Source organism: Panulirus ornatus, chromosome 11 (genome assembly GCF_036320965.1).
Source record: "Panulirus ornatus isolate Po-2019 chromosome 11, ASM3632096v1, whole genome shotgun sequence".
NCBI classification, from domain to species: Eukaryota; Metazoa; Arthropoda; class Malacostraca; order Decapoda; family Palinuridae; genus Panulirus; species Panulirus ornatus.
Window position 1 is genome coordinate 221,742 of NC_092234.1, and position 25,529 is coordinate 247,270.

General features: G+C 40.1%; 1 protein-coding gene across 6 annotated transcripts in view; it reads right to left on the reverse strand.

The window, feature by feature from the left end:
• The window catches only part of LOC139751160 (uncharacterized), a 117,379-nt gene that overhangs the window by 62,195 nt on the left and 29,655 nt on the right, over nt 1–25,529 (reverse strand). For 5 of the 6 annotated variants that reach the window (XM_071666261.1, XM_071666262.1, XM_071666257.1 and 2 more), the window contains exon 4: nt 18,888–19,124. In XM_071666261.1, the coding sequence (XP_071522362.1) occupies nt 18,888–19,124 (237 nt within the window). Of the gene's footprint in view, nt 1–5,335; nt 5,383–18,887; nt 19,125–25,529 lie in introns of those variants that run through there. The other variant, XM_071666260.1, reaches the window with a different exon arrangement.

The window sequence follows — 25,529 nt, forward strand, 5'->3', positions numbered from 1 at the left end:
GCAAAACCTCATTATAGGTACTCCCTGATCTTCAACTCACTCCTTATCTTCTAATGTTTAATTTACTGTCATTATACACTCATTCAATGCAAATTCTTCCTTGACAATACCTCAAATAAATTTTCTTTCTGAAAAGTGTTAGCCAAGGACATTGGCACAATCTCTGGGAATAATAGTGATATACCCACCATCTGCTCCAAAGGACACGATCTCCCTCTATGAACCATCTCTCAACTCGATCTCCTCTGCAGATGAAGGCTCCTCTTACAAGTCCAGAGTAAATATGGACAAGAACAGCTAACTCTGCACTTCCCTAAGCAACAGCTGTTTTGTGTCTTCATTTTGTATGTCTTCTTTTCCACCTGCAACTTCCATTCAACCTTCACTTTAAAATTAACCTTTTATCAGAGCTCATATTCTACATTATGGGAATAAATGCTTGGGTCTTTCCTTGCAATCAAAAGTTTCTACATGACAAGAGCTTGACCAGTGTTGGTTTGCTTACAAGTGGAAGGCCTTTTATCCTTATCCTTTTCCCCCTTTCTCACATTCTATGTGACTTTATTGTGTGTTTGTTCTGGGAGTCATGTTTGAAATGCATTTTTTTTCCTTTGTATTAACTTTAGCTTCTCTTTTTGTACCACCGTTTCCTTTACCTTTTATTACTGTGTCACTGTCATGCAGCTTCATTTGCCTTACTTCTGGAAAATGGTTTCCCTTACCTAGTGGAGGTACTTGTTCCATCAATGTGTATTCTTGATACTGGTAGGATAAACCTGTCCCTCGTGAAAATATCTTACAGATCACTATCCTACTACTTTACTATGTTACGCAATTTTATGTGAGCTCAAGAACCTCCCTTCCTTTACTCCAGTAAAGAGTTTTGCAAGTATTTTGAAAGTCACTGAAAACCGTTATCTATAATTTTTGTTTTAATCTGCTTTTACATATCAAAACTACACCTTAACCATTCACCTTAGGAGCAAAAACTCTTGAACTATGAGTCTCTTAAAATGGGTTATGTTTTATGTCAGGTTACTACCAACTGTCTGTCTAAGCTATACACCAAATTGAGTTTTATAAATGCATTGTATTTTGGCTTACATATGCTTTGAAATCTTTGAGGAGATCTCTAAAGCATACTCTATGAATACTTAGCAGTTAACCTTTAAACCACTCCTTTGCCTAACAGTTCAAAAATGGACTGTTTCCTTGCAAGAGAGTTCCTATCCTAGGCTACATCCACATCTAGCCATTTGCTTCTAAACCATTCCTTTATGCAAATGCTTTGTAATGTGAGTTACAAGTCTGGAAATTTCTCTTTTCTGGAAATATATGTCAGTGTGGGAGCCTCACAGCCAATGACCTCAATCAACATACATAAAAAAAACAAAATGTGCTCTCCTTAGCAACAGGGCTGATAAAGGGCACTGAGCTCAGCCACAAATAGATCAGTACATGATTCAGCTACTAGTACACAATGTTCCAAAGTTCAGGTACCAGTTCCCAGAAGGAAAGCAGATATACCTATTTGTTTTTTGTTGCTACCCTATACTCTCCTTTAAAATAATCTGGCCAAATAAAAAACAGAAAATATCTGCTGAATACCTTAGCAAACCTTTGCCATTGTTAGCTTCACCCTGCTGGGGATCATGGAAGTTTCACCTTCACTGTCAATCGATTCTGAAACATCCTCTTCCTGCTATTGAGTTTCTCTACAATGACCTTCCAAAACATACAGTACCTCGATGGTATAGCTGAATGAGTTCCACTGGCTCAGATTCAATCCACAGCAAGTGCAGATGGCACTCAGCTCTCTATCATTGCCCCAAATCTTAAATGGGTATCAATTTTATTTAGGATTAGATGTCACTACTGTGACTGGCCTGGTCACCCTACAGGAGTCCATGAGGTATCTTCCTCATGGAACCTTGATAAACTACGATGAACACAGGGTGGTCCACTCCAAGCCTCACTCCAAAACTAGTCATTTCACTTTTGACCATTATTGGATTAGCTCTCGAACAATATATTATCTTGATAAGGGTGATGCCATCTTTTGCAGGAATCTTCATGGAAGGACACTGGCATTTTCTAAAGAGCAATACTCTCACCACAGCTGATAAAGAAAAAAACCCTATTACTCCAAAAGAGTTTGCTTTAGGTTTTCAGATAAAGAGATTCCACTTTCCAACAGTTCCCTGGAAACATTCAATTTTCATTTTCAAATCAAGTTCTAAATGCAGTGAGCCTCTGCCAAACATTCTGAACATGAAAAAACAGATTACAATGTCTATGATCCATTCTATAGGCTGAGTTATGTTTTGATAAGGGTAAGTGTGGTGATGTGGGTGGAGAGATAAGGGAGAGAGCAATAAAGGGTACAAGAGTCATTGGGTCCCTTAATAGAATAGTGAAGGGTAGAGGTGTAAGTATGAAAGTGAAGAGAAGATTAAGGGACTGCATAATCCTCCCAATGCTGACCTGAGCAGCCAAAACATGGACATGGAATGAGACACAGAGGTCAAGGATCCTGGCTGTGGAAATGAGCTATTTGAGAAGAGCATGTGGTGTGACTAGATGGAATGGAGAAAAAAATCAGAGTTTATGAGGGATGTAATATGGCAGGAATGCAAAGGGAATGAATTGTGGAGTGGTAGAATGGATAAAACATAATACTTTGAGGTGGTTTGGGCATGTGGAAAGAATGCAAGATTGGGAGTTTACAAGCAAAGTGTACGATAGTACAATTAAAGGTGCAGGTGTGAGTTGATGACCACCTGTGACATGGGCAAATAGGGTGGAGGAATACTAAGGGAGAGAAACAGAGAAGAATGCATGGAATGGTGCATACAAGGGAGGCACGTAAGGACAGGGATAAGTGGAGACTCTTTTGCTGTTGCATCACAGACATAGATAAATAGATAGACAAGTTTTCTTGGCATAAAACATGAAAGCTAAATATGAAACAGTGCAAAAGAAAGGACAAGAATTACCAATGCAATGTAATACACCAGTATATAGGCTTCATATTACTGAAAAAATAAATCATCATATTCCTTCATATGGGTCATTCTGGGTCCTCTGTAGTACAGATGACCACCTCCCCAACTCACATCAGTATGATGTATATTCAATAAGAGAATTTAAGTAAATTGAGAAAATTAATAATTTCAATCTTGTTTCGGATTACTAAAACAGAACAAGAATGGGTCAAAACAGCAAATGGATCCACCAGTGTGTGGAATTTTCCACAATGTTTAGGTGTCAAGGGTGATAAATATACTCAAATTCAAGCACCCTTAATCAGCATTAGTCACTCCAATAACTACAAAAGAACATTCAGTGTAGTTGTATTTGCAATACTTGATGCACAATAAAAGTGATATATGCAGATGTAGATGCCAAGGTCAAATTTCCAATTGTGGAGTTTTCAAAGCTACAACTCTTTATCAAAACATGGAAAGGAATCAGCTTAAACTGCTCCCTACTGAACCTCTAGCAGGAAGAAATACACCAGTTTTATACATGGTTATGGGAAAAGATGCATTCGCTTTATCAAATAATGTTATGAAACCCATATCAGGTCATCAAGCACAATCATAATCACAATCATAATTTTTTTTTTTTTTTTTTTTTTGCTTTGTCGCTGTCTCCTGCGTTTGCAAGGTAGCGCAAGGAAACAGACGAAAGAAATGGCCCAACCCACCCCCATACACATGTATATACATACACGTCCACACACGCAAATATACATACCTACACAGCTTTCCATGGTTTACCCCAGACGCTTCACATGCCCTGATTCAACCCACTGACAGCACGTCAACCCCGGTATACCACATCGATCCAATTCACTCTATTCCTTGCCCTCCTTTCACCCTCCTGCATGTTCAGGCCCTGATCACACAAAATCTTTTTCACTCCATCTTTCCACCTCCAATTTGGTCTCCCACTTCTCCTCCTTCCCTCCACCTCCGACACATATATCCTCTCGGTCAATCTTTCCTCACTCATTCTCTCCATGTGCCCAAACCATTTCAAAACGCCCTCTTCTGCTCTCTCAACCACGCTCTTTTTATTTCCACACATCTCTCTTACCCTTACGTTACTTACTCGATCAAACCACCTCACACCACACATTGTCCTCAAACATCTCATTTCCAGCACATCCATCCTCCTGTGCACAACTCTATCCATAGCCCTTGCCTCACAACCATACAACATTGTTGGAACCACTATTCCTTCAAACATACCCATTTTTGCTTTCCGAGATAATGTTCTCGACTTCCACACATTCTTCAAGGCTCCCAGAATTTTCGCCCCCTCCCCCACCCTATGATCCACTTCCGCTTCCATGGTTCCATCCGCTGCCAGATCCACTCCCAGATATCTAAAACACTTTACTTCCTCCAGTTTTTCTCCATTCAAACTTACCTCCCAATTGACTTGACCCTCAGCCCTACTGTACCTAATAACCTTGCTCTTATTCACATTTACTCTTAACTTTCTTCTTTCACACACTTTACCAAACTCAGTCACCAGCTTCTGCAGTTTCTTACATGAATCAGCCACCAGCGCTGTATCATCAGCGAACAACAACTGACTCACTTCCCAAGCTCTCTCATCCCCAACAGACTTCATACTTGCCCCTCTTTCCAAAACTCTTGCATTCACCTCCCTAACAACCCCATCCATAAACAAATTAAACAACCATGGAGACATCACACACCCCTGCCGCAAACCTACATTCACTGAGAACCAATCACTTTCCTCTCTTGCTACACGTACACATGCCTTACATCCTCGATAAAAACTTTTCACTGCTTCTAACAACTTGCCCCCCACACCATATATTCTTAATACCTTCCACAGAGTATTTCATAATATTTTTGGTATTTCATCAGCTTTATTCAGAGTTTTTCTAAAAACTATATATAGCAATGCATATTAACAAGGTTTAAGTTATTTCTCTAACTTGTATTTATTTACATAAACTTCCTTCATAGGAGGACTGTATCACAAAATTCTAATTCATCTCCAAGTACATTTGATTACAAGGATATATTGAATAGCACAATCATCCCAGGATTATGGAGAAACCAAATAAAGGATGAAAATATGGGTTTCATTAATTTACATTACGTACCAAGAAGGTCAGTGAAAACATAACTATATATTAGGAAAGAGCTCTGTGAATACTTTTTTTCAACTGAAGGAAGAATTCCTTGGAAAGACAATCATGCTAAGATCAACTGACTGTTACATTATTGCTTGATAATAAACACTATCTGAAAATAAAAATATATATTATGAGATTAGGCCGTATGCTTACCTTGTCTACATGGTTATCGGTGCTTCAGCTGCCTCTTGACATGTTTGCTTGAAGTAAAACAAGAAGTAATTTATATCTGAACCATGCACATTTCTTTGGGGATCAAGCACTTTTCTTGGAAACAATTAGCTTTTAAAGTTCTCTAAAACTGTTTCAAAAATGAATGATCTCTTCTCTATATTATAATAATTCACACTGTAATCATTCATCATTGTCTGCATGGCATATTTCTTCTTCGTTCATTTTCTATAGTCCAGACACGTAACGTTCAACAAACAAGCAATAAAATGCAATAACTCAATTAATTCACATGTCTTTTCAGCTGTCCACATTCTAACTGTAATTAGCCATGAACCTGAAAAAACACTGACTACACATACTGGCTATTTACAAAGTAAACATGGGTAAGACTAAACACCAGAAAATACCAATATGCACTGAAAAAAGAACATGAAGGGCAAAAGAGGCCTTCACATATGGTATCATATCATCACCAAATCAATTAGTTCTTGGTACAAATTCTAACATATAATGCAATTGCATGGATATTCTAATCCATTTAACTTCACATCGTGATCTTCGAACATCTGATGATATTCAATACTTGATTCATGCAGCGGGATGGTTTAATAATACCAATACATGTGTATTCTGCCATCTTCATTCCAATTACTGTATTCATGTGTTTTGTCTCAACAGGAAACAACTACATGAATAACAAGCTTGTCATCAACTGATTGGTGATCACTACTTTATGCTGCCAAACACATTCACAAAGGGAAACAGTGTATCTTGTTCTTGTCCCTCAATTGTTTCAAAATATTATCTCAGTAATTCTGGATTGCTACAAAACACTTGCAAAAAAGACCTACTCTTCTCTTGCAACAGTTTGAAAACAAAGTATCTTGGTCTGAACTAGGATTTTGATGAAACGTCACGATTCCTGAACTCCTACACATAAACCTGCAGTTACATGACCCTATGATGAATGACAACCCCAAACTTGATTTGATGCAATAATCCAAAACTAGGGAGAGATTTCAAGCAACTTCAAGACTCGAGAATCTCCTTTTTCTGTTCAAAAAGGAAAACATTTTCCCAGAAGGAAAACTTTTGAGACAGCAGCTTCACCCTGTCCTGCACAGGGCTGCAAAATTCAACTTTCTCAGCATAAACTCCAAATCACATCACAAAACCAAGGTCAGGGACTGTAAAGCAGTTACAGTATCTGCATTATCCCTAACATTATTCTTGGGGATAGAGAGAGAGAGCCTATCTAAGTATTCCACTGTAATAACAATCATGTAAAGATATGGATGGAAACTTAACGGGATTCAACCTGGTTAATGATAAAATGTACCTCCTGAAATGTCTCCAAGACCCAAAGTCCCTGTTTGACACAAACCTCCACTGAAGAGGGCATCACCAGGTATTCATAAGGATAAATCACCAAAACTACCATTACGGGATATAACTTTTGGGAGTAGGGCCAAATTACTTTGGCAAAATTTGTGGGCTATACATATGCACAAAGGCATCACCATGAATTGCCATGTCTTGAATGTCCACAAAAATACCATTCTGAGGTGTTCTAAAATATGTTAATAGAAATCCTTTAAATCTAAGATGACTATAAAGTAATTTAACTGAAAGGACTAGCATAAACTTTGCACTGTGGTCGTTTTGAACTGGTTTATAATGTGGGTATTGAGATACAACAAAAATTCTATCATTTTACTTTTCTAGTTGATTATTCTTTCCTGGACTCAAAAAAGTTAGGAAATTGGCCCCAACGCAGATCCAATGACCTTTCCCTTAACATCTATACCAAGTATCCAAAGCCCTCCCTTAAATGGGGTAGTTAAGCTTCCCAACCTCAACAGAGACTTTTTCTTAACATTAGAAAAACCCATATGTTGAACTTCTAAGACTTTAAAAAGCACTGGAGACAACCACTAACTCAAGAACTTACCTGAAAGTCCACAATAGCCCCAAAAGGAATGTTTTGAAGGATAATTCCCCTTTAGCACAAGAAAAACAGAACTTAATATATCTTCACCACAGTAGAATGAAAAGAGACATGGTTGATAAAAAGGTTTTCTCCATATTGATGGTTCTACAAGATCGAACTCTGAGAACCTTCTGACTAGTTTCATATAAAAAGGGGTAACAGAAAAGTGGAAACTGCATTAACTTAACCTGCTCACTTTTATAAAAAGAGGTCACAACCTGTCTGATTGTTGCTGAGATCCTAAGGAGCATGAGAGCCTCTTTATAGGGAACTGAAAGATGTTACAAAGCATGCCCTAAAACTTTCCCAATGAGTTGTAGTATAATCAAATTCTCCATATGGGAGGGACAGCATCTATATCAAACACAAAAATCTGCAGAGTGTTTGAGCAGGCCTTTCAGAACGATATGCAGGAAGGAAGATGAATAAACAACAGCAGGTCAAATGTCTCTGAATTACATTAACTTAGGCAAGACCGGATCTGTCTTTCCATTAACTGAGTATACATTCTGCAAAAGTCTAATACAGACTGACCATTCTCATTCACAAAGATAGCCTTAAAATGCCATAAAGAATACCAGATTTTAGTATCTGAAAGATTCCACATCCTATGGAATCTTGAACATCCTAAGATCAGCCACCTGAAAACCCTCCACAGGAAACAAGCTGTCTGAAAGGTTAAAGAATAGCCTTCATCTCTCCCCAAAGGCAGATTTGACATCCTTGGGGTTTTTGGTTATATCATTAAAAGACAGTGACATGCTCTCTTATCTCAGTAAGAAATTGTTTGGCATTAAACATGATCTGCCTCCATGGTAATGACAGTGGAGAATATCTGCCATGAACCAAAACCAAGCTTCTAGTGAATCAATTAACAGTTTACAGGAACCTCCAGGTAATAAGTGATGCATGAGAAACAAGCCAGGATTGACCATCAAAATCTGGTGAGAATGGAAGCTCAATTTTTTTCATAAACTAAAGTGCTCTAAAAGTGACTCTCCTGAGACTATTTCATCATAAGAAACCTTAAAACCATGGCTAAATTCTCCATAGACAGGGACAAAATGGAAACCATGGTCTATTAGGACCTGGTAAGGATCTTAATACCTAGGAAATTGCTCAGACACTTCCTCAGAGGAGATAAAAGAGGAGTATGGCATAGAGGTAAAAAAGTTCAAAGACCTTGAAGCATGATCCCAAGATATCCCATGAAACTAAAGAGGTGAAGGATCTCATAGGCAAGTCTTAGCAGCAATGGATGATTTGAAAAGGCCTCCTTCACCTTAGACAGAGGTGTGCCTGCTTGACAACTTAATGAACCCATAAGTTGTTGGGGGCAGCCAGTGGGTAAGCTCTGACAGTATGTAAATACTTCAACATTTGTGCAAAGAGAGATGGTTCAAGAGCCTTCCTGACAGGTGAAGCACCTGAATGTCTAATCCAAAGGTCCTGCATCAAATGATGGTCTGTCCCATAAAAACTGGTGGCTCTACCCTTGCATTGCTCATGTTACAAATGATGAGCTTACAAGATCTGCCCTCTTCTTAAATAGACTAAAATAATTTAGCAATCTCCATATAAACATTATGTCAGCAGTAGTTAGTACTGAAAGCCATTTCTGACACAGTGAGTACCTATCTGAGCAAAAAAGCATTTAAAGAATGTGCAGCTAGCACAAGAAACACAAGCTAGCAATACCATACACTTGGTCTTCATAGGTAAAGAAGACTGACCTGGAGGGATTGCTATTTCCTCTTGAAGAAAAGATGATGTATAGGTTAAATTAAGGAGAGATACCAAAAATCAAACATTACACAGGCTAAGAAAATTGTTTCTCCATAGACGAAGGTGTGAGTCTCCAAGCTGTTAACTATCATTTAAACAGCTGATGGTCACTTTGAAAAAATCATATTGGGGTGGCATGTTAACAAGGCTAGAAGCAGCCTAACCACAGGTGTTGGCCCAAAGAATAACTCCTATGAAATTGGATGAATTTATACAGAAAAAGTCACAAGATGTCACATGCATGAAATGGGACATGAACTGAGAGACAATAAATGATAAAACAATATCCTTTTTATTACCTTACCATATAATCATTAGGCTAATTTGCACCATAGTACCAAAGAATTGGCAATAGGTATATTGCTGTATACTCCAATGACAAAATCTCATCATTGTAACCAACTAATGGGCACTGCTGGCCACCAAACATTGGGATTATGGTAGCAATTGGAGAAGCCACTCTTACATACGAGTGTGGGGCATCCAAGTCGAAAATTTCACTGGTGTATCATAGGTATATCACCAAAGGCAAGGGACTTTCCACGACATTACAGTTACAACTATACATATGTATGAATAATGTGAAAAAGACAAGAGAACAAATGGGATCATCGGTGAAGGGAACAAGGGGGAAGTGATAACAGGTAGTGATGGAGTGAGGAGGAGATAGAGTGAGGATTTTGAAGGTTTGTTAAATGTGTTTGATGGCAGTGGCAGTTGTAGGGTGTTTTAGTTGGGTGTGGTGTGTGAAGTGAGAAAGCCAAGGAGAATAGTTGGGTGCAGAAAGAAGAGGTGGTGAAAGCCTTGTGGATGATGAAATCCGGTAAAGTGAAGGGTTTAGATGGTATTGCAATTGAATTTATTAAGAAAGGGGATGACTATGTTATTGATTGGTTGGTACGTATGTATGGATCATGGTGAAGTGCCAGAGGATTGGCAGAATGCATGCATAGTGCCAATGTACAAAAGCAAAGGAGATAAAGATGAGTGTTCAAACTATAGAGGCATAAGTTTCTTGAGTATTCCTGGGAAATCATATGGGAGGGTATTGACCGAGAGGGTGAAGGCATGTACAAAGCATCAGACTGGGGAAGAGTAGTGTGGTTTCAGAAGTGGTAGATGATGTGTGGATCAGGTGTTTGCTTTAAAGAATGTCTGTGAGAAATACTCAGAAAAACGGATGGATTCGAATGTAGCATTTATGGATCTGGAGAGGGCATATGATAGGGTTGATAGAGATGCTTTGTAGACGAGCATATGGTGTGAGAGGTAAGCTGCCAGAAGCAGAAAAGCTTTTATCAAGGATGTAAGGCATGTGTACGAGTAGGAAGAGAGAAGGGTGATTGGTTCCAAGTGAAGGTCGGTCTGTGGCAGGGGTGTGTGATGTCTCCATGGTTGTTTAATTTGTTTATGGATGGGGTGCTTAGGGAGGTAAATGCAAGAGTTTTGGAGAAAAGAGTGAGCATGCAGTATGTTGGGGATGAGAGGGCCTGAGAAGTGAGTCAGTTGTTTGCCGATGATACAGGTCTGGTGGCTGATTCGAGGGAGAAACTGCAAAAGTTGGTGACTGATTTTGGAAAAGTGTGTGAAAGGAGAAAGATGACAGTAAATGTGAATAAGTTATTAGGTTAAGCAGGGCTGAGTGACAAGTTAATTGGGATATAAGTTTGAATGGAGAAAAATTGGAGGAAGTGAAATGTTTTAGATATCTAAAAGTGGACTTAGCGACGAATGGAACCATGGAAGCAGAAGTGGGTCACTGAGTGGAAAGGAACTGAGGTTTTGGGAGTGATGAAGAATGTGTGGAAGAAAACATTATCTCAGAGAACATAAATGGGTACGTTTGAAGGAACAGTAGTTCCAACAATATCATATGGATGAAGGCATGGGCTATAGATAGGGTTGTGTAGAGGGGGGTTGATGCATTGGAAATGAAATGTTTGAGGACAATGTGTGGTATGAGGTAGTTCGACTGAGCAAGTAATGAAAAGAGAGGTGTGTGGAAATAAAAAGGGTATGGTTGAGAGAGCAGAAGGGGGTGTGTTGAAATGGTTTGGACATATGGAGAGAATGAGTGAGGAAAGATTGACAAAGAGGATATATGTGTCGGAGGTGGAGGGAACAAGAAGTGGGAGACCAAATTGGAGGTGGAAGAATGAAGTAAAAAAGATTTTGAGCAATCGGGGCCTAAACATACAGGAGTTAATTGGGAATGAAGAAAAGTTGGAGGAAGTGAAATGTTTTAGATATCTGGAAGTGGACTTAGCAACGAATGGAACCATGGAAGTGGAAGTAGGTCGCAGGGTGGGGGATGAGCCGAGGTTTCAGGAGCGATGAAGAATGTGTGGAAGGAGAGAACATTATCTCAGAGAACATAAATGGGTATGTTTAAAGGAACAGTAGTTCCAACAATATCATATGGTTGCAAGGCATGGGCTATAGACAGGGTTGTGTAGAGGAGGGTGGATGTACTGAAAATGAAATGTTTGAGGACAATGTGTGGTGTGAGGTGGTTTGATTAAGTAATGAAAAGAGAAATGTGTGGAAATAAATAGAATGTGGTTGAGAGAGCAGAAGAGGCTGTGTTGAAATGGTATGGACATATGGAGGAAAGAGTGAAGAAAGATTGACAAAGAGGATATATGTGTCAGAGGTGGAGGGAACAAGAAGTGGTAGACCAAAATGGAGGTGGAAGGATGGAGTGAAAAAGATTTTGAGCAATCCGGGCCTGTACATACAGGAGGGTGAAAGGCATGCAAGGAACAGAGTGAATTGGAATGATGTGGTATACTGGGGTTGATGTGCAGTCAATGGATTGAACCTGGGCATGTGAAACGTCTAGAGTACCCATGGAAAGTTTTGTGGGGCTTGAATGTGGAAAGGGAGCTGTGGTTTCCGTGCATTACACATGACAGCTAGAGACTGAGTGTGAACAAATGTGGAATTTGTTGTCTTTTCCTAGCGCTACCTCGCATGCATCCGGGGGAGGGGGGTGCCATTTCATGTGTGGCGGGGTGGCGCAGGAATGTATGAAGGCTTCACATGCCTTGGTTAAATCCATTGACAGTACGTCGACCCCAGTTTACCACAAAATTCCAATTCACTCTCTTCCTTGCACGCCTTTCACCCTCCTGCATGTTCAGGCCCCAATCGCTCAAAATCTTTTTCACTCCATCTTTCCACTTCCAATTTGGTCTCCCACTTCTCGTTCCCTCCACCTCTGACACATATATCTTCTTTGTCAATATTTCCTCACTCATTCTCTCCATGTGACCAAACCATTTCAAAACACCCTCTTCTGCACTCTCAACCACACTTTTTATTACCACACATCTCTCTTATCTTTTCATTACTTACTCGATCAAACCACCTCACACCACATATTGTCCTCAAACATCTCATTTCCAGCACATCCACCCTCCTCCACACAACTCCATCTATAGCCCACACCTACCACATAACATTGTCGGAACCACTATTCCTTCAGACATACCCATTTTTGCTTTCCGAGATAACGCTCTCGCCTTCCACACATTTCTCAAAGCTCCCAGAACTTTTGCCCCCTCCCCCACCCTATGACTCACTTCCACTTCCATGGTTCCATCCACTGCCAAATCCACTCCCACATATCTAAAACACTTCACTTCCTCCAGTTTTTCTCCATTCACTCTTACCTCCCAATTGACTTGTCCCTCTACCCTACTGTACCTAATAACCTTGCTCTTATTCACATTTACTCTCAGCTTTCTTCTTTCACACACTTTACCAAACTCAGTCACCAGCTTCTGCAGTTTCTCCCCTTCTTGTATTTTAACTTTCTAAAAGGAAACAGAAAAAGGAGTCACGCGGGGAGTGCTCATCCTCCTCGAAGGCTCAGACTGGGGTGTCTAAATGTGTGTAGATGTAACCAAGATGAGAAAAAAGAAGAGATAGGTAGGTAGTTGGGGTGAGAGAGTATCATTAAATTTTAGGGAGAATAAAAAGATGTTCTGGAAGGAGGTAAATAAAGTGCGTAAGACAAGGGAGCAAATGGGAACTTCAGTGATGGGTGCAAATGGGGAGGTGATAACAAGTAGTGGTGATGTGAGAAGGAGATGGAGTGAGTATTTTGAAGGGTTGTTGAATGTGTTTGATGATAGAGTGGCAGATATAGGGTGTTTTGGTCGAGGTGGTGTGCAAAGTGAGAGGGTTAGGGAAAATGATTTGGTAAACAGAGAAGAGGTAGTAAAAGCTTTGCGGAAGATGAAAGCCAGCAAGGCAGCAGGTTTGGATGGTACTGCAGTGGAATTTATTAAAAAGGGGGTGACTGTATTATTGACTGGTTGGTAAGGTTATTTAATGTATGTATGACTCATGGTGAGGTGCCTGAGGATTGGCGGAATGCGTGCATAGTGCCATTGTACAAAGGCAAAGGGGATAAGAGTGAGTGCTCAAATTACAGAGGTATAAGTTTGTTGAGTATTCCTGGTAAATTATATGGGAGGGTATTGATTGAGAGGGTGAAGGCATGTACAGAGCATCAGATTGGGGAAGAGCAGTGTGGTTTCAGAAGTGGTAGAGGATGTGTGGATCAGGTGTTTGCTTTGAAGAAAGTATGTGAGAAATACTTAGAAAAGCAAATGGATTTGCATGTAGCATTTATTGATCTGGAGAAGGCATATGATAGAGTTGATAGAGATGCTCTGTGGAAGGTATTAAGAATATATGGTGTGGGAGGCAAGTTGTTAGAAGCAGTGAAAAGTTTTTGTCAAGGATGTAAGGCATGTGTACGTGTAGGAAGAGAGGAAAGTGATTGGTTCTCAGTGAATGTAGGTTTGCGGCAGGGGTGTGTGATGTCTCCATGGTTGTTTAATTTGTTTATGGATGGGGTTGTTAGGGAGGTGAATGCAAGAGCTTTGGAAAGAGGGGCAAGTATGAAGTCTGTTGGGGATGAGAGAGCTTGGGAAGTGAGTCAGTTGTTGTTCGCTGATGATACAGTGCTGGTGGCTGATTCATGTGAGAAACTGCAGAAACTGGTGACTGAGTTTGGTAAAGTGTGTGAAAGAAGAAAGTTAAGAGTAAATGTGAATAAGAGCAAGGTTATTCGGTACAGTAGGGTTGAGGGTCAAGTCAATTGGGAGGTAAGTTTGAATGGAGAAAAACTGGAGGAAGTAAAGTGTTTTAGATATCTGGGAGTGGATCTTGCAGCGGATGGAACCATGGAAGCAGAAGTGGATCATAGGGTGGGGGAGGGGGCGAAAATTCTGGGAGCCTTGAAGAATGTGTGGAAGTCGAGAACACTATCTCGGAAAGCAAAAATGGGTATGTTTGAAGGAATAGTGGTTCCAACAATGTTGTTTGGTTGCGAGGCGTGGGCTATGGATAGAGTTGTGCGCAGGAGGATGGATGTGCTGGAAATGAGATGTTTGAGGACAATGTGTGGTGTGAGGTGGTTTGATCGAGTAAGTAATGTAAGGGTGAGAGAGATGTGTGGAAATAAAAAGAGCGTGGTTGAGAAAGCAGAAGAGGGTGTTTTGAAATGGTTTGGGCACATGGAGAGAATGAGTGAGGAAAGATTGACCGAGAGGATATATGTGTCGGAGGTGGAGGGAAGGAGAAGTGGGAGACCAAATTGGGGGTGGAAAGATGGAGTGAAAAAGATTTTGTGTGATCGGGGCCTGAACATGCAGGAGGGTGAAAGGAGGGCAAGGAATAGAGTGAATTGGATTGATGTGGTATACCGGGGTTGATGTGCTGTCAGTGGATTGAATCAGGGCATGTGAAGAGTCTGGGGTAAACCATGGAAATCTGTGTAGGTATGTATATTTGCGTGTGTGGACGTATGTATATACATGTGTATGGGGGTGGGTTGGGCCATTTCTTTCGTCTGTTTCCTTTCCTGCATGTTCAGGCCCTGATCACACAAAATCTTTTTCACTCCATCTTTCCACCTCCAATTTGGTCTCCCACTTCTCCTCCTTCCCTCCACCTCCGACACATATATCCTCTTGGTCAATCTTTCCTCACTCATTCTCTCCATGTGCCCAAACCATTTCAAAACACCCTCTTCTGCTCTCTCAACCACGCTCTTTTTATTTCCACATATCTCTCTTACCCTTACGTTACTTACTCGATCAAACCACCTCACACCACACATTGTCCTCAAACATCTCATTTCCAGCACATCCATCCTCCTGCGTACAACTCTATCCATAGCCCACGCCTCGCAACCATACAACATTGTTGGAACCACTATTCCTTCAAACATACCCATTTTTGCTTTCCGAGATAATGTTCTCGACTTCCACACATTCTTCAAGGCTCCCACGATTTTCGCCCCCTCCCCCACCCTATGATCCACTTCCGCTTCCATGGTTCCATCCGCTGCAAGATCCACTCCCAGATATCTAAAACACTTTACTTCCTCCAGTTTTTCTCCATTCAAACTTACCTCCCAATTGACTTGACCCTCAACCCTACTGTACCTAATTACCTTGCTCTTATTCACATTTACTCTTAACTTTCTTCTTTCACACACTTTACCAAACTCAGTCACCAGCTTCTGCAGTTTCTCACATGAATCAGCCACCAGCGCTGTATCATCAGCGAACAACAACTGACTCACTTCCCAAGCTCTCTCATCCCCAACAGACTTCATACTTGCCCCTCTTTCCAAAACTCTTGCATTCACCGCCCTAACAACCCCATCCATAAACAAATTAAACAACCATGGAGACATCACACACCCCTGCTGCAAACCTAATTTTCCAAAAGAAGGAATAGATGACTGAGCCTTAGAGGGAATATCCTCACTTGGCCCCCATCTCTGTTCCTTCTTTAGGAAAATAAATAAATAGGAGTAAAGGACTTCCTGCCCCCTGCTCCCTCCCCTTTTAGTCACCTTCTATGACACACATTATTGAGGTAGTTCCAGAAACAGATAAAGGAAGGCTATATATGTTCACATCCATTCTCTAGCTATCACAAATAATGCACCAAAACAACAGCTTCCTATCCAGAACTAGGCCCAACAGACCTTTCCATGATTTACCACGGATGCTTCACATGCTCTGGTTCAGTACATTGACAGCATGTTGACCTCAGTAGGCCACGTTCTTCCAATTCCCTCCATCCCTTGCATGCCTTTCACCTCCCTACATGTTCAGGCCCCAATTGCTCAAAATCTTTTTCACTCCATCCTCCCATCTCCAAATCGGTCTTCCTGTTCTCTTTCTTCCTTTTTGTCAATCTTTCCTCACTCATTCTCTCCTTATGTCCAAAACATTTCAGCACACTGTCTTCTGCTCTCACCCACATTCTTTTTATCACCACACACCTCTCTTATATTTTCATTACTTACTGAATCAAACCTCCTTACATCACAAACTGTCCTCAAACATTTCATTTCCAACAAATCCATCCTTCTCTACACAGCCTATCAGAAAAACTTCACTTACTCCAATTTTTCCCTATTCAAACTGACATCCCAAATAAACAGTCCCTCAACCCTGCTAAACCAAATAACTTTATTTAATTCGCAGTCTCAACTTTCTCCTTTCACACATACTTCCAAACTCAGTCACCAACTTCTACAGTTTCTTACTCAAATCTACCACCATTGCTGTATAATCAGCAAACAACAACTGACTCAATTCCCAGGCACTCTCATCCCTATCAGACTGCATACTCACCTCTCTCTCTCTCTCTCTCTCTCTCTCTCTCTCTCTCTCTCTCTCTCTCTCTCTCTCTCTCTCTCTCTCTCTCTCCCCTTAACTCTCGCATTTACCTCTCTCACCACCTGATCCATAAACAAATAGAAAACCATGGTGACATCACACACCCTTACAGAGACCAACCTTCAGTTGGAACCATCCACTCTCTCTCTCTCCACTCATATACAACTATCAAACCTTTGACAAAATCTTCTCTGCTTCTAGCAGCTTTCCTCCACACCATATATGCTTAAGACCTTCCACAAAGCATCTCTATCAACCATATCATATGCCTTCTCCAGATCCATAAATGCCACAAACAAATCCATTTGTTTCTGTAAGTATCTCTCACACAAATTCTTTAAAACAAACACCTGATCCACACATCCACTTACACTTCTGAAACCACACTGTCTCTCCCTAATTTGATGCTCTTTACATACCTTTACCTCTTATTCAACACCCATACAATTTTCCAGGTACACTCAACAAACTTATGCCTCTATAGTTTGAATACCTACCTTTATCCCTTTGTCTTTATACAATGGCACAATACGTGCATTCTGCCAATCCTCAGGCACCTCACCATGATCCATACATACGAAAATCCTTACCAACCAAGCAACAACACAGTCACCCCCTTTCTTACTAAACTCAACAGAAATACCACCCAAGCCAAATACTTTGCCACATTTCATCTTTCCAAGGCTTTCACCAACTCTTCTCTCTTCACCAAACCATTCTCCATGACTCACTCTGCATACCACCCTAAACCAAACACCACATATCTGCCACTCTATCATCAAACACACTTAATAGTCCTTCAAAATACTCACTTCATCTCCTCACTTCATCACTACCTATTATCACTTCCCTTTTTGCCATCTTCACTGATATTCCCATTTGTTCTCTTGTTTTTCGCACTTTATTTACCTCCTTCCAAAACATCTTATTCTCCCTAAAGTTTACCAATATTTGCTTACCCAATACTGATTTGCCCTCTTTTTCAACCCCTGCACCTTCTTCTTGACCTCCTTTCAATTTCTTTTATACATTCCCCAATCATTCGCACTGCTTCCTAGTAAGTACTGCCCAAATGCCTCTCTCTTCTCTCTTGCTAACATCCAAAATCCTTTATTCTACATGCCTACCAATTAATACGTAATCCAATAATGCCTGCTGGCCATCTCTCCAACTCACATGTGCACGCCCCTATTTTAAAGCAGGGTGTCCTAATTGCCAGTCCCTTTTCTGCACATAACTGCACAAGCTGTTCACCATTGCCATTCATAACAATGAATACCCCATATGTCACAATCATATTCTCAACTGCCACATTACTCACCTTTGCATTTAAATCAAACTTCACTAATACTTGGGTCTCTTACATCAAAACTGCTGATACACTCACTCAGCTGCTCCCAGAACACTTGCCTCTCATGATCTTTTCTTCCCATGGTCAGGTAAATAAGCACTAATAATCACACATCTCTTCCCATCCACTTTCATTTTTACCCACTCAACCTAAAGCTCACTTTCTCACACTTTCACACACTCCTACAACTCCTGACTGCATGGACAGATAGTAGTGTCAGTTGTTGGTGGGTGCTGGAGGACTAAAACAAGTCTGAATTATTCAAGCAATGAGCCATGCACTGTGTGAATTGTCCATGAAGGGTGACTGGAAATGAGCTTTCCTCACCAAACTTTGGGACTGTTGACAAATCAGGCTTCAATATTCACCAAAGAATATCTCATTTTTGTTCATGGAAAAACTACAGTGGAGAGAAACTATCTCAATATCCATCATATTTCAAATTGAATTTTGAAAACAATGTATACACAAAAGATGGGTGGAAAAGAATAATTGTATCATGTCTTACTTATCATTAATGAGTTCCTCTTGACTTAATTTTCCAACATACATGTATATCCCAAATGTGAAGGAATGTCTATGATGGGAATAATGGGAGATTGTTTAAAGTAAAACACTTAAGTCAATCACTAAAATTATGCTTTCTACCTGACAGCATGGGGTAACTTAAATATAACAGCTCATACTTACAGACTGTGATCCTGAAGGTCCAGGTACAGAGCTAGCAGGGTGATTAAGTGGTCCAGGTTGAGCCTTTGTCACCCTGTCAAACTCCCAGCTATCTGGTGCAGCTACTGGCAAGGTAGATGTGTTAGCAAGGCATGTCAGCCCTGGGTCTGAAAACCTGAACAACTGTGAGTCCCCTGTGCAACCTCCCTGTGACCAGTCCTCTGGCTCCTCTTTTACATTTACGTCTTCAAATTTCACCTAAAAAAAAAATTTACAAATTTACAAAAATTCTATCATGGTAAGCAGTTAATTATCTTCACAACAAAAGCAATTAGGATTTTCAACAAGAATCAAGCTGACTACAGAAAGTGTGACAAGTAGATTGAGAAAAAATCAATGATGATGGCAAGTAAACATTCTTAACTCTGCTACCACCACAATTAAATATATAATTCCCACATTTACACAAAAACAACATTAAATTCTCAGCATCACTATCACCAATATATCAACTGCCATATGTTCCTCCTCAAATTATGATGTAAACATTGATAAACTTGTTTCTTTTAATTTTCTTCTCCCATTCAAAATACACACTACATACTCTTCCTTCACTGTAAACAGAAATGATTTCTTCCTTAGATATATTCAAATATAATCAAAGCCCTCATCAATTAGACCTTATCGTTATAGAAACTTGTTCTTACTTTGATAACTGCTCAGAACACTTAATGAGAACAAAAGAAAAAAGTATGATACCTTCATAAAAATAAGTGTTTTTCAATACTGAAAACCTTTTCTCTGAGAGGCAGAGTCCCATGAGCAACAAGACATCACAAGAATCACAGAGGGGATTAGATCTCTCTAACTTCCCTCATTTTTAAGGATTAAAGTGGCATGCTATTTACTTGATTTTGAATTTTTCAGTGATAAACTTAGGATGCTTTGGGGGAGAATTTTCAAATGGTATCCTGAAGTTTATTGGACCAGTATCAGCAGATCTAACTCTGCTCTTTCAAATTTATATAATAAGAGAATTAGATATCTTTTAGACTGGGTAATGAAAAGGATGAGCAATAGAAGAATTCAAAGGAAATGATACATTTTTAAGCAAAAGAGTAATGAAAGTTGATGTGATACAGACTGCCGTAGGTTGAAAAAAAATAAAGCTTAACAGTCAAGTAAGGATTGAAGGGATAGTGAAGGGATAGAATGAGAAAATACAGTTGAGAAATGGATGTTGATGGAGGAAAGTGGAAAATGTATTAAGAAGCTGATAGAGGAAAGCAAAGTTTGAAGGAAGTTAAGTGAAAAGTTTCAGGATAATAAGAAACTATACTGGATGGTGAAAGAGGTGGACATAAGAGTGGAAATGTTATTGTGAGAAGTTAGGAAATGGAGTTGCTGAATCAAAAGCAGAAAGTGAAAGAAAGTTGAAAAGAGTATCTTGAAGAAGTGATGACTGTAAGAGAAGGAGAGGCAGCAGCTGTTATATGCATGGTCATGGAAGATGGAAGGAAGAGGATACAAATGCAAGGGCCTATAGCAAAAAGGGAGGTAAGAACAGCAATAAGGAGGTAAGAAAGGTACCTGGAGTAGATGGAATTATGGCTGAAATGCTGACATATGGAGGAGAAAGTGTGACAGAGTGGATGCACCTTAAATGTAATTTAACATGGAAACAGAAGGTTGTGCCTGAGGACTGGGTGAAAGCTATTATCGTTCCTTTATTCAAAAGAAAAGTTGCTAGGGATGTATGTAGCAATTATAGGATAATAAGTCTGTTCTATATACCTGGAAAAGTGTATGCATAGTGTTGATGTTTTATAATCCTCCAAAGGATATCAGTAATCCAGAACAAATACACAGAGAACATTGAAAGAACAATCATGATGGTACACAAAGTAGTAAAACAATCACTTCACAGTCGCTGTTTATACTAAGGATTGATCCATCCTGTGTGACCCTGCTGCCAGTGAAAGGGAGGGCTCAGGTAGTAATGGCCCTCCAATGACCTAGGCAAATTTAAAGCATACTCCCCTGACTACACTTTATTGTGTGACTCTGCCACCAGTGAGAGGGAAGGCTCAGGTGGTAGTGTATTGGCCCCTTCCAGCATCCCAGCTAACTCAATGGTCATCCTGTCCCCTACCCTTGGAGCAACAGTCCAAACATAAACTGGAACACGTTAACAGGTGACCAAGAGGGAATGAGCATAACGGAACTCATGGAAGACGCTTTCTAGAACAGTAATTAAAAAACCGACTAGGTAAAAACATTCTAGATCTTGTCCTCACCAATGACAAACTTAATCAACTCTTGCAATGTAGGTGAAACTTTGTCAAACAGCAATCACAGTTTGATTAGATTAGAGATCAATTTAGATTATAAAATAAATGACATCAAATTCTTAATCCCAGATTACAGGTGAGCAAATTTTGAAAACATAAGACATGAAATTCGCAGTACCAATAGGACAAAACTTCTTGAGATTTACAATGAAGAGGAAATTTGGAATAATTCTAAAATTACACTACTCGAGACTGAAAATAAACAAATTCCACGAATTACAAAGAGATCTTGCAATATTTCAAAACCATCATGAATGAAATGGAGAATAGAAGGACTAATTCACTAAACGAGGAAAACATACAAGAAATTCAAATTAATAGGAACTGATGAAAATCACTAAAAATTAATCAAAATCCAAAGAGAGTGTAAAAAATGGCATAAGACAGGGTAAACACGAGGAAGAAAAAAGAATTTCCTTGAAAGTTAAGAATAATCCTAAGGAATTCTTCAAATATATAAGACAAAGGAAGACAGTAAAAAAAGTAATTGGGCCATTATGAAATGAAAATGACACACTAACTACTCACGACAAGGAAATGGCTACCATACTAAGTTATTCTTTTGACTCCGTATTCACAATTAAAGACATCTTGAATACCACATCCAATGAAAATGTTTCAAGGATCTGATGAAGAGGAGTTGAAAATTAAAGAAATAAAGAGCTCTAAAGTACTTAAAAACCTGGACCAATTAAATCCTAACAAATCCAACAGCCCAGATAACTTAGCTCTAAGAGTTGCAAAGGAGGTCAGGATATAGCTGATACACCCCATAACATAAATATTCAACAAATCTCTATTGGATGGTCAGGTGCCAACTGACTGGAAACTAGCACATTTTACTCCTCTATATAAAAAAGGAGCCAAAAATTGTTCCTTGAACTATCACCCAATTAGCCTAAAAACAGTGTAAGGTACAATGATGGAAAAAATAATACGATAAAACTGACTAATTTCTAGAAGAACACATTATATTGAACAATCAACACGATTTCCACAGAAGATCCTACCTGACGAATATGCTGGAATTTTCTAATGTTATTCATCAGAAGCAGGAGGTAGCGATGCTGTTTCCTGTGGGGCAGGGTAGTGCCAGGAATGGATGAAGGAAAGCAAGCATGAATGCATACATGTGTATACATGAATATGTCTGTGTATGTGTATATATATGTATATACATGAGTATATGTTGATATGTATATGTATGTATATGTGCAACATGCATGCATAGTGCCATTGTACAAAGGCAAAGGGGATAAAAGTGAGTGCTCAAATTACAGAGGTATAAGTTTGTTGAGTATTCCTGGGAAATTATATGGGAGGGTATTGATTGAGAGGGTAAAGGCATGTACAGAGAATCAGACTGGGGAAGACCAGTTTGGTTTTAGAAGTGGTAGAGGATATGTGGATCAGGTCTTTGCTTTGAAGAATGTATGTGAGAAATACTTAGAAAAACAAATGGATTTGTATGTAGCACTTATGGATCTGGAGAAGGTATATGATAAGAGTTGATAGAGATGCTCTGTGGAAGGTATAAAGAGAGTAAGGTGTGTGAGAGGTAAGTTGTTAGAAGCAGTGAAAAGTTCTTATCGAGGATGTAAGGCATGTGTACGAGTAGGAGAGGAAAAAGACTGGTTCCCAGTGAATGTCGGTCTGTGGCAGGGATGCGTGGTCTAAATGGTTGTTTAATTTGTTTATGGAGAAGATTGTTATGGAGGGGAATGCAAGAGTTTTGGAGAGAGGAACAAGTATGCAGTCTGTTGTGGATGAGAGGGCTTGGGAAGTGAGTCAGTTGTTGTTCGCTGATGATGCAGCGCTGGAGGCTGATTCAGGTGAGAAACTGCAGAAGCTGGTGACTGAGTTTGGTAAAGTGTGTGAAAGAAGAAAGCTGAGAGTATATGTGAATAAGAGCATGGTTATTAGGTTCAGTAGGGTTGAGGGACAAGTCAATTGGGAGGTAAGTCTGAATGGAGAAAAACTGGAGGAAGTGAAGTGTTTTAGATATCTAGGAGTGGTTTTAGCAGCGGATGGAACCATGAAAGCAGAAGTAAGTCGTAGGATGGAGGAGGGGGCAAAGGTTCTGGAAGCATTGAAGAATGTGTGGAAGGTGAGAACGTTATCTTGGAGAGCAAAAATGGGTATGTTTGAAGGAATAGTGGCTCCAACAATATTAAATGGTTGTGGGTCATGGGCTATTGATAGGGTTGTGCAGAGGAGGGTGGATGTGTTGGAAATGAGATGTTTGAGGACAATATGTGGTGTGACGTGGTTTGATCGAGTAAGTAATGAAAAGATAAGAGAGATGTGTGGTAATAAAAAGAGTGAGGTTGAGAGAGAAGAGGGTGTATTGAAATGGTTTGGTCACACGGAGAGAATGAGAGAGGAAAGAACAAAGAGGATATATGTGTCAGAGGTGGAGGGAACGAGAAGTGGGAGACCAAATTGGAGGTGGAAAGATGGAGTGAAAAAGATTTTGAGCGATTGGGGCCTGAACATGTAGGAGGGTGAAAGGTGTGCAAGGAATAGAGTGAATTGGAACGATGTCATATACTGGGGTCGACATGCTGTTAATGGATTGAACCAGGGCATGTGAAGCGTCTGGGGTAAACCATGGAAAGTTTTGTGGGGCCTCCTGTATGTTCAGGCCCCGATCACTCAGAATCTTTTTAATTCCATCTTTCCACCTCCAATTTGGTCTCCCACTTCTCATTCTCTCCACCTCTGACACATATATCCTCTTGGTCAATATTTCCATTCTCATTCTCTCCATGTGACCAAACCATTTCAAAACACCCTCTTCTGCTCTCTCAACCACACTCTTTTTATTACCACACATCTCTCTTACCCTTTCATTACTTACTCAATCAAACCACCTCATACCACATATTGTCCTCAAACATCTCATTTCCAACAAATCCACCCTCCTCCACACAACTCTATATATAGCCCATGCCTTGCAACCATATAACAATGTTGGAACCACTATTCCTTCAAACATACCCATTTTTGCTTTCTGAGATAATGTTCTCGCCTTCCACACATTTTTCATGTGTATGTGGGTGGGCTGGGCCATTCTTTCGTCTGTTTCCTTGCGCTATCTCGCTAATGTGGGAGACAGCGACAAAGTATAATAAATAAACAAAATATATATGTATGTGTACACCATGGAAAGTTTTGTGGGCCTTGATGTGGAAAGGGAGCTGTGGATTCAGTGCATTACACATGACAGGTAGAAACTGAGTGTAAACAAATATGGCCTTTGTTGTCTTTTCCTAGCGCTACCTCGCATACTTGCAGGGGGAGGGGGGTGCCATTTCATGTGTGGCGGGTGGCGACGGGAATGGATGAAGCCAGCAAGGATGAATATGTATATGTGTATATATGTCTATGTCTTTTTCACAAAATCTTTGTGAAAAAGATTTTGTGTGATCAGGGCCTGAACATGCAGGAGGGTGAAAGGAGGGCAAGGAATAGAGTGAATTGGATCGATGTGGTATACCGGGGTTGACGTGCTGTCAGTGGATTGAAGCAGGGCATGTGAAGCGTCTGGGGTAAACCATGGAAAGCTGTGTAGGTATGTATATTTGCGTGTGTGGACGTATGTATATACATGTGTATGGGGGGGGGTTGGGCCATTTCTTTCGTCTGTTTCCTTGCGCTACCTCGCAAACGCGGGAGAAAGCGACAAAGTATAATAATAAAATAATACTTCCCACGTATTCTCTGCGTGTCGTAGAAGGCGACTAAAAGGGGAGGGAGCGGGGGCTGGAAATCCTTCCCTCTCTTTTTTTCTTTTTTTTTTCTTTTTTTTTTTTTAATATTCCAAAAGAAGGAACAGAGAAGGGGACCAGGTGAGATATTCCCTCAAAGACCCAGTCCTCTGTTCTTAACGCTACCTCGCTAATGCGGGAAACGGCGAATAGTTTGAATAAAAAAATAATAATGTCTATGTCTGAAAGTTGATGGAGAGAGATGGGTGATTATTGGTGCATATGCACCTGGGCATGAGAAGAAAGATCATGAGAGGCAAGTGTTTTGGGAGCAGCTGAATGAGTGTGTTAGTGGTTTTGATGCACGAGACCGGGTTATAGTGATGGGTGATTTGAATGCAAAGGTGTGTAATGTGGCAGTTGAGGGAATAATTGGTATACATGGGGTGTTCAGTGTTGTAAATGGAAATGGTGAAGAGCTTGTAGATTTATGTGCTGAAAAAGGTCTGGTGATTGGGAATACCTGGTTTAAAAAGCGAGATGTACATAAGTATACGTATGTAAGTAGGAGAGATGGCCAGAGAGCGTTATTGGATTACGTG